Source organism: Oryctolagus cuniculus, chromosome 9, assembly GCF_964237555.1.
Source record: "Oryctolagus cuniculus chromosome 9, mOryCun1.1, whole genome shotgun sequence".
Lineage (NCBI taxonomy): Eukaryota > Metazoa > Chordata > Mammalia > Lagomorpha > Leporidae > Oryctolagus > Oryctolagus cuniculus.
Window position 1 is genome coordinate 96,125,267 of NC_091440.1, and position 14,804 is coordinate 96,140,070.

General features: G+C 51.1%; 1 protein-coding gene across 1 annotated transcript; it reads right to left on the reverse strand.

Annotated features, from left to right (window-relative positions):
- Positions 1-2,124: 2,124 nt before the first annotated feature.
- On the reverse strand, positions 2,125-9,451 carry SHISA2 (shisa family member 2). Its single transcript, XM_002712794.5, has 2 exons — positions 8,182-9,451; positions 2,125-4,251 (listed from the first exon to the last, which is right to left on the reverse strand). The coding sequence occupies exons 1-2, from the start codon at positions 8,516-8,518 to the stop codon at positions 3,698-3,700; spliced, it is 891 nt and encodes a 296-aa protein (XP_002712840.3). The 5' UTR covers positions 8,519-9,451; the 3' UTR covers positions 2,125-3,697.
- Between the last annotated feature and the right edge of the window lie 5,353 nt (positions 9,452-14,804).

Sequence of the window (14,804 nt, forward strand, 5' to 3'; positions counted from 1 at the left end):
TTCCCACAGCAGGAACAGAATCCCCCGGAAACACCATGAGAATGTGCTCCTGTACAGCAGGGAATATACAGCAGCAAGCTATCTTTCTCGCTGTAAATGCCTTTTTCCCCTGCCACACTTTAATTCTACTGGGGGCAGATCACACCTTATAGGGGCCAATTTTTCTATTTTGTGACAGCAAGAAAGGCAGGTGAGTACTTAAACCAGGGAAACCTCTTCGGCTCTTCCTCCAGTGATGGAGGTCTGGGGGCTACTAAGGATACGGGAACTTTGCAGAGACCAGGCATCATGCACCGAGTGGAAAGCTCATTTCATTTATTAAAGGGCGTTTTTACTTCCATCCTGGTATTTAATTACCATGCAGAACAAGAGGGGAAAATTAGACAACCTCATGTAAGGAGCCAGCGTTGTGGCACAGCGGGTTAAGCCCCTGCTTGCAATGCCAGCATCCTGTATCAGAGCACTAGTTCGAGTTCCAGCTGCTCCACTTCCAACCTAGCTCCCTGCTAGTGCACCTGGGAAAGCAGCAGATGGAGTGAGTCATTGAGTCTCTGCCGTCCATGTGGGAGACTGAGATGGAGCTCCAAGCTCCAGGCTTCTGCCTAGCACAGCTTTGCCATTGCGGCCATTTGGGGAGTGAACCAGCAGATACATGATCTTTCTCTCTCTCTCTCTGTCCTACCCCTACCTCCTTCACTCTGCCTTTCAAATGAATAAATAAATCTTAAAAAAAAAAAAAAAAAGGAAATGACAATCTATAACCCCTGGTCAGATCAGGCTCACTGCGTTTTTGTGCAGCCCTGGAGCTCATGGCTGGGGGAAAGAATTGAAAGAATATTATTTCATGGCAGGTGAAAATTATATGAAAGTCAAGGCCGGCGCTGCGGCTCAATAGGCTAATCCTCCACCTTGTGGTGCGGGCATACCGGGTTCTAGTCCTGGTCGGGGCGCCGGATTCTGTCCCAGTTGCTCCTCTCCCAGGCCAGCTCTCTGCTGTGGCCCGGGAGTGCAGTGGAGGATGGCCCAAGTCCTTGGGCCCTGCACCCCATGGGAGACCAGAAGCACCTGGCTCCTGGCTTCGGATCAGCGCGGTGCGCCGGCAGCAGCACGCCAGCTGTGGCGGCCATTGGAGGGTGAACCAACGGCAAAGGAAGACCTTTCTCTCTGTCTCTCTCTCTCTCTCACTATCCACTCTGCCTGTCAAAAAAAAAAAAAAAGAAATTCAAATTTCAGCCTGCGTAAGTGGAGTCTTACAGGAACACAGCCTTGCTCATTTATTTCTGTGCCGTCTCTGGCTTTTGCACTTGACTGCAGAACTGCGCCGCTCCGAGGGACCAGATGACCTGCAGAGCCTGACCCACTCATTCTCTGCTTGTTACCAAAAATGCCTGCCAAACCCTAGGCTGGGGAATTTCTAGGGTCTCTTTCAACTCGAAGGTTCTAGGGTCTCTTTCAACTCAAAGGTTCTAGGGTCTCTTTCAACTCAAAGGTTCTAGGAATTTTACTGGGAAACCTACACTCAAGACAACTTGGGAACACAGATGAGCTTGATAAAAGCAGCCTCTTTTGCATTGCTGTCAGCATTTCCTGTGGAGTACCTAAACTTTAACACTCCAGACTCCCGGAGCACCCACGGGCACTGCCCACACACTGGTTACTTTTGAGAGTATGCTTGTGGTTCTAGAAGAAAACATTCACGACTTTTTTCACAATTTTTTTTTCAAATATTTATTTTATTTATTTGAAAGACAGAGTTACATAGAGAGGTAGAGCCATGGAGAGAGGTCTTTCATCTGCTGGTTCAGTCCTCAAATGGCCAGAGCTGAGCTGATCCAAAGCCAGGAGCCAGGAGCTTCTTCCAGGTCTCCCACGTGGATTCAGGGGCCCAAGGACTTGGGCCATCTTCTGCTGCTTTCCCAGGCCATAGCAGAGAGCTGGATAGGAAGTGGAGCAGCCAGGACTTGAACCGGCACCCATATGGGATGCCGGCGCCACAGGCCAGGGCTTTAACCCAGTGCGCCACAGTGCCAGCCCTGGGAATTTTATTCTGTAACAAATTTACTAGACCATTTGAGAAGTTACCAAATACACTGAAAACAACCATAAAACAACACTCAACTCCTCTGGGAATTCACACCGTAAAATATTTATTAATAAGTAGAATGATTTTCCCCTGCCTTTGGTTATTAAAAATCACTTGTTGACATCACTTGCCGCCAATGGTTTTACAGTGTTCAGTGGTGAGAAGTAAAGATGGAACAGAGACGCTAGATCCTCATGGGTGGACATGAGCATGGGAAAGACCACACCGTACAATGATGATTTAATCACACATCCTGATTTTGCTAGCAGTTGGAAATCTACTGGCATATACTTAAACATATCTTTTTTTATACGTAAACAATACACAAATAAACTCACTTCAGTCTGATAGCCTGTAAGGTTGCTAAGGGAGAGAATGCTTGCTGAGGCCTGGAGGAGAGAAAACAAGACCTGTGGGGGGTGGAAAGGCTGTGTCCCCTTTGCAAAGCTTTTCTCTCACCTGAGTAGCCACTAGTGCCTGGAAATCGATCCACTTTGAGAACAAGAATGCAAAAAGCCTACGGTTTGCAAAGGAACTCGCCTCTGCGGTTCACATGTCCGCCCGCGTCTTGGATCTGTGTGGCCGAGGAGCTCTTAGCAAATGTCTCTGCCACACATTTCTTTGAATTTTTAGAACTGAAACAAGAAAATGTATTACTGGATCTGAGCGGAAACACCGATCATCATTAAAACTGTGGTCATTCCTGGCCCTCGGTGTTAAACATAGCCACGAGGGCCTGAAAACCACAGACGCAAAGGCCGAGGCGTCCCGCCCGGTACAGTTAGAAGGGACTCCAAGAGGTGGCAGGGACAGTTTACAATCTCAAAGTCAAAAAGTCTCCTTACTTCTCAGATGTCATTGTAAAGCCAGAAAGTGAAGATTTAATCAAGGGGATGAGAGATTTTCTTACTATACCACCTACAACTTCCAGATTAAAACAACCGCAGAGTTCTGAAATGTCTTCATTGGCTAAGTGACTTTACAATTTTTTCAGTCTCTTTTTAATGTAGAAAATCACTTTGTAATAAGACCTCTACACAAGGTTAAAAAAAAAAAACCCAAAAGCATAAAATAAGCCCCAAAAGCACAAAAATAGACAAAATAGATATATCTTTTTACAATGAAATTAAGATGTGCCCGTGGAATACTGAGACTCAAGACTAATCTCATGGATTCCTACTGGTTTGTTTTTATAATAATCATGTTATTTACAGCTTCCCTTCAACCTTAGATGCTTAACACAGGCCCGGGTGAAAAGGAGACAACAGGTGTCCCAAAATAGCACAACTGAGGAGAAAAATGAAAAAAAAAAATCATGACAATAAAATCCCTTCATCTACAGTTTACAAAATTCTTCTGAAAAACCACAGCTCAAGGGCACTTAAGGGCTGGGGCATCTGCCACCCACTCGGTGCTGTCTTTCCTTCCTCCGTCAGTGGGATGGAACGCACCCAGAAATGCTCATCCAGGAATGTGCTCCTGACGGTCTGGGGGCCGCCGAAGCCATCCCAAGGACGCGTGCCACAAACGCCACCCACAGGTGGGGGCTTCCACCCTGACACTCCGCTCCCGTTTGCTCTCAGTCTCAGGCAGGAAGCCGGCAGGTGCCACCAGCTATACGGTCACCGTAGGGTACATCTTCTGCTCGCCGTTGGTGTGCAGGAAGGAGGGCTGGATCTGCCGGTAGCCGGGCTGCAGGCCGTCCATGAAAGGGGGCACCGGCGTCATAGGCACAGAGTCGTGCTGCACCGTGTAGCCCACGTACGGGGGGTGCAGGTACTGCCCTTGGTGCGGCACGATCTGGGTGGCCTGCTGACAGTTCAGCACGGAGAAATTCGTGGGCATGTTCACGTACACGTTGTTCATGGTGCCCTCTGGCAAGCAACAGTTGGTCTGTGACCTTGTGGGTGGTGCCCGGGCCCCTGAGTTGGCGCTGGAGCTGGAGCTGGCGGCCGTGCTGGACTGGCGGGAGGAGGAGCCCCGCGAAGTGCTGGCACTGGGGATCATGGGGATAGTCTCCATCAGGCGGTTGCCAGCTGGCGCTCGGCTCTGCTGGGGTTCCTGCTTTGGCCTCAGGCACCTGCAGCAACAGGCGGCCACGAGGGAGCCCAGGATGATGAAGGCGACGAACACGGAGCCGACGATGAGGAAGGGCACGTAGATGGGCACTGAAACGAAGGGCAGAAGCACAACATTAGGACGCGCCGTGGGAGCGCAGGAGACCTCGGTGACTGGCAGCGGCCACGGGCAGGTGAGCGGCAGGGCCGCCTAAAATCCGGGAGCCTGGCTGGGCTGGTTGGTTCGCAGGAGATGCACCACGCCCTGTGGGCCAAGACTCAGAGGCGTGGCCCGTCAGCCCCAGAAGGCGAACTGTTAGTATGGAGTTAGATTCACCAACTGTGAGCCTGATTGCGGCAGATACCCAAGTCAGCCCAAGGTGGGCTTATTAACGTGTGAAGACGGCGATGCCTCTCAAATTCCTACAGTAACAGAACCGCCCAAACGGAAGTCTTGCCCTGAACAAAACATTGTAGGATCGGCATTGTTATGAGTTAAACTATTGAAAAAAAGTCTTTTTTTCCCACCCCCAGGAAGTGAACTACATTCTTTGCAAACTCCTTTTTGACCTTTTATAGCAACTTCTTTGGACTTGGGCAGACAAGAATAAAAAATGTAAGTGAGCCTCTGAGCCGCGAAGTGTGGAAGGCACAGGAGAGCAGAGAAGGGAAAAGACCTACACGTGCCCTTGACAGGCCTGCCCAGGGAAGGCAGCGGTCCTGGGGCGGGGCCCTGCGTGATGGAAAGCGACAGGAGGAGTGTGGAGGAAGTTATCCCAGGCAGCTGGCCAGCAAGAAAACGTACAGGGCAGGCATTGGGTGCAGCAGTTAAAATGCCGCTTTGATGTTTGTAGCCCATATTGGAGTGCCTGGGTTCAAATCCCAGCTCCACTTCCAATGCCAGCTTTCTGCTGGTGCTCACTCTTGGAGGCAGCAGGTGATACTGGCTCAAGTGGGAAACCTGGGTGGAGCTCCCAGTTTCTGGCTTCAACCTGACCCAGCCCTGGCTGTTGTGGGCATTTCGGGGAATGAACCAGTGGATGGAGGATCTCTCTCTCTTTCAAACAAATAACATTTTTAAGAGCATACTTTAAAAAAAGAAAAGAAAAAGGAGCAATGTTCTAAGAAGAACAAATGTCAGGAGCAATAAGACATCTGTTCCAGGAAGAAGGGGCACACAGGGAGGGAAAGGTGCCTGATACAGTGAAGCCCCCAGTGGTGTGCAGAGAACTTCATAAGAAGTCTCAGAGGCCGGCGCCGCGGCTCACTAGGCTAATCCTCCGCCTTGCAGCGCCGGCACACCGGGTTCTAGTCCTGGTTGGGGCGCCGGATTCTGTCCAGTTGCTCCTCTTCCAGGCCAGCTCTCTGCTGTGGCCAGGGAGTGCAGTGGAGGATGGCCCAAGTGCTTGGGCCCTGCACCCCATGGGAGACCAGGAGAAGTACCTGGTTCCTGCCATCGGATCAGCGCGGTGCACTGGCCGCAGTGCGCCGGCCGCAGCGGCCATTGGAGGGCAAACCAACGGCAAAGGAAGACCTTTCTCTCTGTCTCTCTCTCTCACTGTCCACTTTGCCTGTCAAAAAAATTAAAAAAAAAAAAAAAAGAAGTCTCAGAGCATAAAGTGATGGTCATCATACTTAACAAGCAAAGTTGAGTCTCAAAAAATAAAACAGCAGGGCCTCTGTTGCGGTACAGCAGGTTCAGCCACCCCTTGCAAGGCCAGCGTTCCATATTGAAGCACCGATTTGGGTCCTAACTGCTCCACTTCCCATACAGCTTCCTGCTAATGCACCTAGGAAAGCCTCGTGGGCAACCAGCCTGGAATCCCTGGCTCCTGGCTTTGTCCTGGGCCAGCCCCAGATGTTGTGGTCATCTGGGGAGTGAGCCAGCAGATGGAAAATTCTCTTTCTGTTTCTCTGTCACTCTGCCTTCCAAATAAAAAGATCTTTAAACAAATAAAAACTGTCAACAAAAGCCTTTTGTTAACACCAGTAGCCAACTCCATTTTAAAACTGTTTTCTTTAAAAGAAACTGTGGGGGAGCCAGGGACGGCACTGCAAGCTCTGGAAACTGGACGGATGGGATCGGAGGAGCAGCTTCTGTGGCGTTCCGTGCCATGGTGTTGCCCTGCCCCATCTCCCCAACACCTGGACCGGATGGCCTAGTCTTAGGGGTCCCGGCGGGGCCTGGTGCCAGCACTGAGTCAGACGGGGCGGCGAGTTTGGAAGGAGCCCGCCTCTGAGCCTCTCTGAGAGTCTTTGACAGCAGCAGGCTTTCTAACCACAGTGCTTTTCACCGTTCTAGTCCTCCCGGAGAGCCAGTGGTTTTAGAATAGAGTACCATCCGGAATCACGGAGAAAATAATGCCTTCTAAGTAAAACATGTGTATAGGTATTTAACCAAAGGCGGAGTTTCAGTGCTGAGCAGAGCAAGTTCTATATATAGCGCCCGTCAGCAGGTGCAGACACTGCTACAGTCTCCAGCACAGCTGGGGCTGGACGTAGTCCTGCCTAATTATACCATCACTGCAGGCTAACTACAGAAGTGGAGCAGGGGAGGGAGGGAGGGCAGCTTATTCCTACAACGTACTATAAATATTTTATCCTCTAAATTAAGATACCAGCCCTAAATAGGTTATCAAGAGGTTAAAAAACAAATAGTAAAACAGGAAAAAAAATTTTTTTATCCCAAACATGACAGCAAAAAACTAGCTGCAACCAGTCTCAGTTCACATAATGAGTTTTGGGGGAGAAATAACTGTTCTCTTTCCAGGATTTTTAATTGGGAGTGTAAATAACTACACAGAGGTAAAGAATGCGGTGCTACCATGCGCCTTGGGCAGGCTTAATCAGGCATGTCCTTTCTTAGAGAGGAAAAGTGAAAGGCTCAGGGTTTTAGAGAAAGAAGTTGCAAAGTAGAGTGAAGAAGGCATCCACGCCCAACGCCCAGCCTCATGAGAAGCCTGCTGACCTGTCCAAGGCCATCCCAACTTTTTAGGGACCATTAAGGAGACACCACTTAGCAGACACCTCCTCCCAGGAGCTCAGGCTCTGGCTCACTTCTCCAGGTTTTGTGCCTCGGCCACACACCCTGCCAGGCTGAGCTGCTTGTGGTTTAGCATGGCATCTTTTCCAGGATCGCCCTCAGTTCTCCACTTTGCATCCCGGGCAGCAGAACAATAGGAGCTGCCTGCTGATCCAATGCTTGGCTGCCAAAAAAGGCAGTGCACACAGCTTCCCCTGAGCAGCCCCCAGGAGCCAGCCCTGGCTCACTTCAGGTCCATGCTTAGGCCGCTGAACCCTGGACTCACCGGTAAAAAGTCCTCCAGTGCACGCCACCGGCTGCATGAGGAGGAGGAGCCGACCCCTCTGGGACACACTGACCATTTTTCCTTGAACCCCTTGAATTCCTGCACCGGGAATTACTGGTGCAGGGCCTCCAGGGAGGCGTGGAGAAGGCACAACCCACCAGGCTCTTTCCTGAGTATGTTTATTTTCCAATCTTGGCTTTGACGATTTGGAAAAAAAAAATAATGAAAAAAAAAATTCAAAGCCACAAACAGCCAAGGCTGGGCACAGCGCCGATGTCACACCTAGTTAAGGCTGGCGGGGGAAGGAGGCTCCTACTGATGCCCGACGGCCCGGCCGAGGTAGGGCGCGGGGCCCAGAGGGCTCGAGCTGCTGGGGCTCTGGCTCAAGTGCATCACCCACGGGAAAGCCTGGAGGAGCCCTCCTGGAAGTGTCCCTGCCAGCTCCTCTCGGGAGAGGGCGCTCTCTCGCCGTTTCCTTGCGTATCCCCCAAGATCTTAAGGAGGCAGGTGACCCCGGACTGACGGACTGGGGCCCACACTGCCCAGGTGTGTGGTGTCCTCGGGAAGAATTCACGCTCGCCACCTTTAGGCGCCAGGGCTGGACACCGATCCCCCAGCCCCAACTTGGCACACACACTAACGCGAGCATCGGAAGGCCCTTCCCCGGGATTCCATAGCCTCCAGCTCCATTGCCCTCCCGCGCGACTCCCAGGTCCCTGCCAGCCGCCTTTACCTGCCGAGCCGTCTGGGCCGTCTTTGTCCGCCCGGCCAGGCTCGCCGGCGCCCTGCTGGCGGTCGTTGTCGCAGCCGCCCTGGTCCAGGCGCGCCTCGGCGCTGGAGCAGCAGTAGCGCAGCGCGCAGCTGCCGCAGCAGATGGTGGCGTCGCCGCCGTCGAAGCGCTCGGGGCACTGGAAGCCGATGCGCCAGACGCCCTGCGCGTCCAGCCAGCCGTGGCAGTACTCGCCGCTGGCCCGCGCCCCCGCCGCCAGCAGCGCGGCCAGCAGCAGCTGCAGCAGCGAAGCGGCGTTCCGGGAGGAGGCGGCGGCCGAGCGGCGGCGTCCGCCCCACATGGCACCACCCTGGGCGCGGGCGGCGCGTCTCCAGAGGGCGCGCGGGGAGCTCTCCAAGAAGTCGCCGCACCTCGGGGCTGCGAGTCTCTTCTGCGCCGCTGTCTGCGGGAGCCACCCTCCTCGGCCTCCTAGACGTCAGTCTGTAGGGCCGGGGCGGGGGGCTCCTAAGCCATGCTCTGCTTCAGCCGGGTGGCCGGGTCCCCGCTCCGGGCTGCCTTAGGAGCGGCACTCGTCGATGGAACCGTCGGGCTGCAGAGTCAGAGGGTCCTGGGGGTTGCCATCCCGCAGCCCCTAGAGGCTTCCCCGGCAACAGGACCGAGCCGATGACCGCCGGACCTGGGCTTAGGTCGCTGGCGCGAGGCTTAAGCCTCTGGGACGCGTCTTCTCTCCTTTATTCCCCTCTCGGGCGGCAAGCAGGGGCGAAGGCAGCGGGCAGCGCGCGCAGGGCTGCGGGCAGCAAGTGCAGCGGCCAGCAGCGCCCAGGCTCCCCAGCCGCGAGCTCGGTCCGCATGGCTCCGGTCGCGCCGCCCGGGCAGCCCTCGGGGCTACAGTCCCGACGCTCGATTCGGCGGGGCCGACGGTCGATCCTCCCAGCGCGCGCCGCCTGGAGACGTCCGGCGCGCACCCCGCCGCAGTCCCCAGGAGCTGCCCGGCTGGCGGCGGTCGCTGCTGCTGCTGCTGCTGGGCGCGGGTCCAGGCGGGCTGCGTTCCCCGGCTCCGCTCCTCCGCCTCGCCGGCTGCAGCGTGGTCCCACGGGCGCCGGGCAGCCTGCGTCTGGCTTCGCCTCTGCCCCTCGCTGCTGCGCCCTCGGGAGGTGCGCACCGCGGGGAGCCTCCCACGAAAGTTTCAGTCCTCGGGGCCACGGGAGAAGCCGACGCTGCAGGCGCCCGCACAGCGTCCTCCCCCGGCGCCAGGTCAGCTCCCACTCCGCTCGCAGCCGCGCCGCGCCGCGCTCTTAAGAGGGGGCCGGCGGCTCCCCGGCGCGCATGCGTGCTGCGCGGGCTTCCCTCCGCCCCTGGACGCCCCGAGACGCCCCGGAGCCCCGAGCTGTCCGACGCTGATCCAGGAGAGAGGTGTGGCCACAGCTGCGGGCTGGAGTAGGCGCGGGAGAAAACGCAGTTCTTGCCACCCAAGCCTTGGTGGACAATGACAATAATAGAAGCGAAGTAAACTTGCCTAGTTAGAAGACCGCTGGGTTTGATTGCCACAGAATTCTTCATTGCATATTCCCCAGAATGAAGTGGCCACGCAGTGCATCGTCTCTCTCAGTGTCCAGCCGTGGGTGGCCTGGCCACAGTGCGCCCCAGGCCCCTGCCACGAGGTGGAAGGCAGGGGGTTCGGCGGGGACATTGCAGATTTGTCCACTGTCCCGCTGGTGGGTGTCACTCTTGTCTCGGTGTTTGGGTCCAACATTTGGCCTTAGTGGTTTAGACAGCTGCAGTCAGGAAGCAAACACGGTTCAGACAGACCAGAAATTCAGCTTTGATGAAGGAGAAATTAATAGCTTTTCTCTCGCGGAAGCGGAAACAACAGGTGCTGGCGCGATGAAAGCAGTGGTGGTTATTTTTAAAGGAATGGGTGCCCCTTTGCGCCCGGTCTGGGAGTGAGCAGCTCCACCAGGGAAGAGTCCTGGTGTTCTGCTGATGTCGGTTTTTTTTTTTTTTCCATCCATAAAGTGGAGCCCAGGATGTGATGAGCAGCGAGAGCCCTTCCAAGTCCACCACCACAGAACACAAGGCAGTTTTATTCACAGCAAAGTGACTTCTCTTCAGAAAATCACTGGACACTTGTGTCTGCCTAGCCAGTGGAAAGGCGTGGGTATTGTAGCCATTCACTCTCCCCAACAGTGGCAAATCAAGGACATCCTTAGCCTGCTTCCTCCCTCTCCCACCAACACCGGATTCTTTTCATTAAAGTATTGCACTTTATTTACCTGCTGGGTTTTTTTGTTTCTTATTTTTAGCTACATAAAATTCTGTAAACACACCATTCACCAACTTTCCTTAAACTCACTAACAAAAGTTCAATACCAATGAGTTATGCGCTCAGCAAACACATGCTAAACACTTACACCATCCCATGCTCTGTGTCGGATGCTGAGAATCCATCAAGAAGCCCAGCATCATGGCCATTGCCTTCCCACAGAGCCTGAAGTCTCTGGGGTGTAGCACAGAAGCTGGACAGAAAAGCAAAGAAGTGAATAAGCGAGGATAAGCCCAGGCTGGGCAAAGCTGTCGCCATCATCTCCAGGATCAGCTGCAGTATGCAGTCTGGGGTCGGAGTGAGGAGAGACGGTAGAAGAATCAGTAGAGCAGCGCTTACAGTTAGTACAGGAGAAATCGAGGGAGGACTCCATTTATCAGATGGAGTCATTTTCTTAGAAGATACTATTAGCTGACATTCATTGAGGGCTTGGCATGGGCTGGCCCTGTGCGAAGAGTTTCACATGCATAGTTTTCTTTCATCCTTGCAGCAACCCTGTAAAGAAGACATAATTACTATCCTCGTTTTACTGGCGAGGCTAACTTGGCAGATCCACATGGAAAGTGTCAGTTTACCTGGACTGCACCCAGTTCTCCCTGACTCCAAAGCCAGCCCAGCGTGCTGTTAGTCACCAGTCTTCACTACAGAGAGCCCTGGATTAGCTATGAGCTGTGCACCAGTCGCTAGATAGTTAGGTGGCATTGGGTGGTGTTCAGAGAGTGAACACTTACAGTTTTTTTTTTTTCTTATTTTAAAGATTTATTTTTGTTCGCTTGAAACATAGAGTGACAGAAAGAGGGAGAGACAGAGAGAGAGCTGTATCCACTGGTTCACTCCCTGACTGGACCGGACTGAAGCCAGGAGCCTGGAACACCATCCAGGTCTCCCATGTGAGCACTTGGGTCATCTTCTGTTGCTTTCCCAGGCATGTTAGCAGGGAGCCGGACCAAAAGTGGAGCAGCCAGGACTTTAACCTGCACCCATATGGGGTGCCGGCACTGCAGGTTGTGGTTTAATCTGCTGTGCCACAATGCCATTCCCTTATTTTTTTTTCTTTTCTTTTCTTTTGGGAAGAAGCCCAACAAATTCAGGAGAATTGTCTTAGTTCTGGCAGTGTCTATGCCATACTCTCCTTCCATGATCTGTTTATCCTCATCTCCAAAATGCCCACAATTTGTCAGAGTTTATGAGGAAAGAAATTGTTGAATGCTTCATATTGAAGTTGATTCAGTGACCTGGTAATGCTGCTGTTTAAATACAATAGCCTTTCCCAAGTAGTCTACAGCTTAGACTGTAAGTGGTGACCTTGGAAGTATGAAGCTTTGAGAAAATTAATTGTCTTTTATTATGTATTATTGGGTGTCCTTTATTCTTTAAAAGTTAAAGAGAGGGGCCAGCGCTGTGGCGTAGCGGGTAAAGTCCTTGGGCCCCTGTGCCCTCGTGGAAGACCTGGAAGAAGCTCCTGGCTTTGGATCGGCTCAGCTCTGGCCATTTTGGCCATCTGGGGAGTAATCAAACAGATGGAAGATCTCTTCCTCTTTGCCTCTGCCTCTCTGTAACTGCGTTTCAAATAAATAAATAAATAAGTAAATAGTTTTTAAAAAAGTTAGAGATCTGTTTCGCTGTCACTTTAATTATTGATTAATGTGATTGCAATTGGTTGATTGTCTCAACGTTCAAAGGTTCTCTGTGCCTTCCTCTAACTTCTGTTTATTTTTATTTTGTGTCTCTAGGATGTTGCATGGGAATTTCATGAAATAATTGTCAATAAGAACTTATGAGCTTCTGTATGGGAGGTGCTACTGGGAGATGATAAGGTGGTCTTGTTCCCTCCAGAGGAGATAAAAAGAAATTCCCTCACTGTCCTTAACAGGCAGCCTACACTATTTTACTAGTCTCTTCTGAGAACCTATAACTAGTAATCATAACATATAGGCAGTAGTAGTAATAATTTATTATAATCAAAACTAAATGTCAGGCAATCTGCCAAAATACATTAGAAACGTATGAAAGTGTGCCCTGTCTCATTTAAAAAGTTGAATTCTATACACGTTAACTGCAAAAGTATATTTTCAGGTTATTTTGCCTTTCAGTAGGTGCCTACATGTATGAATAAAATACAAATGATTTAAAATGAAGTTTTGACACGTCTTCTCTAGTACAAGTATACAGTCACATAACTAAAGAAATAGTTATAACTTTGCTAAGTGGCGTGGATACAAATCATATGGAGGTAATCATATTTCATTTGGCTGCCAGTTCTAAAAAGTGCAAGATCTAGTATGTTTTCTGCAAGTTTCATCAAGCTTGGAAGGTTCTTGCCTTCTGCACTCTGGTCAGCAGTCTGTTTAAGGAGAATGGCTTTCACTAGATCCATTCATATATTTCCCTCCTCTCTCCCAAATAGGGGTGAGTGCTGAAAATTCACATTTGGTTTACCAAGAGCTCTTTTAAGTTAAAGTGTTGTGTTGCCACATGAGATGTCAAACTCAAACAAATATGTCAATTGATATTTCTTTTCATTCTGTGTTGGGGTCACCTAAGCTCAGCTAAAAATAAAGATGGTCATAGAGCCGGCGCCGTGGCTCAATAGGCTAATCCTCCACCTTGCGGCGCCGGCACACCGGGTTCTAGTCCCGGTTGGGGCGCCAGATTCTGTCCCGGTTGCCCCTCTTCCAGGCCAGCTCTCTGCTATGGCCAGGGAGTGCAGTGGAGGATGGCCCAGGTGCTTGGGCCCTGCACCCCATGGGAGACCAGGAAAAGCACCTGGATCCTGGCTCCTGCCATCGGATCAGCGCGGTGCGCTGGCTGCAGCGGCGGCCATTGGAGGGTGAACCAACGGCAAAAGGAAGACCTTTCTCTCTCTGTCTCTCTATCTCACTGTCCACTCTGCCTGTCAAAAAAAATAAATAAATAAATAAAAAAAAAATAAAGATGGTCATAAAGTCAAGTCACCATTGCTTTCGAAGTTTTCATTTTTATTCCCCTTTATTCCTGTGATTAATATACTGACTTCTAGAAAAGTAATTACCTTATTTTGAATTTTTTTCATCTACTAGTAACTGTAAACATTTGACATACTTCTCTCCTTCCCATGCATGCATACCTGCTACCCTGTTGTTTTAGTGAACGTCTATTTTGATGTTTACTATAGTTATGCATCTTTTTGGAGATATAGAGTTATAAAAATGGTCCAGGGGGTCAGCACTGTGGCGTAGGAGACTAAGCCTCTGCCTGTGGAGCCGGTGTCCCATATGAGCACTGGTTTGAGTCCCGGCTGCTCCTCTTCCAATCCAGCTCTCTGCTATGGCCTGGGAAAGCAGTAAAAGATAGCCCAAGTGCTTGGGCCTCTGCACCCATGAGGGAGACTCCGAAGAAACTCCTGGCTTCCAATTGGCCCAGCTCCAACCATTGAGGCCATTTGGGGAGTGAACCAACAGATGGCAGACGTTTCTGTCTCTTCCTCTCTCTGTCTGTAACTCCAACTCTCAAAAAATAAATAAAATATTTTTTAAAAAATTATCCAGGGCCTTTTCTGATAATGCTTGCATAACTAAAAGGAAGGCATAAACAAAACCACCATGTGACATCACAAAGCCACAGCAAATATTCCCAAATCACTCATATAAGGAGTCTAATACCCAGAATATATAAGGATGTTTCAAAAAGATTGTGGGAGCCAGCATTGTGGCACAGCTCGTTAAAACTGTGGCCTGCAGGGCCAGCATCCCATGTGGGCACCTGTTCAAGTCCCAGCTGCTCAACTTCCCATAGAGCTCTCTGCTAATGGACTGGGAAAGCACTGGAAGATGTCCTATGTGCTTGGGAACCTACACCTGCATGGGAAACCTGGAAAAAGCTCCTTGTTCTTGGCTTCAAATTGACCCAGCTCTGGCCATTATGGCCATTTGGGGACTGAATCAGTCGATGGAAGGTCTCTCTCTCTGTCTCTATCTCTCTATATAATTCTGCCTTTCAAACAAATAAAATAAATATTAAAAAAATATTGTGGAAAATGGGATTAAAAGATAAGCTTATTTTGGGTTAAGTTCCTGGCTCCTGGCTCTGGCCCAGCCTAGACCTAGCTGTTGCAGGCATTTAAGGAGTGAACCAGCAGATGGGAGTGTGCTCTCTCTCCATCTCTTTGTCTTTCTAATAAACATCTTTAATTAAAAAAATAGCTTGTATAGATATTGTCTGAGGAAAAACCAACAAATACAGGAGAAGACATTCAGCTAGCTCTTAGGGCTTAGGGAAATGCCAAGCAAAACCACTTGCTACTTGCTGCTTTTTTCCAACTGGG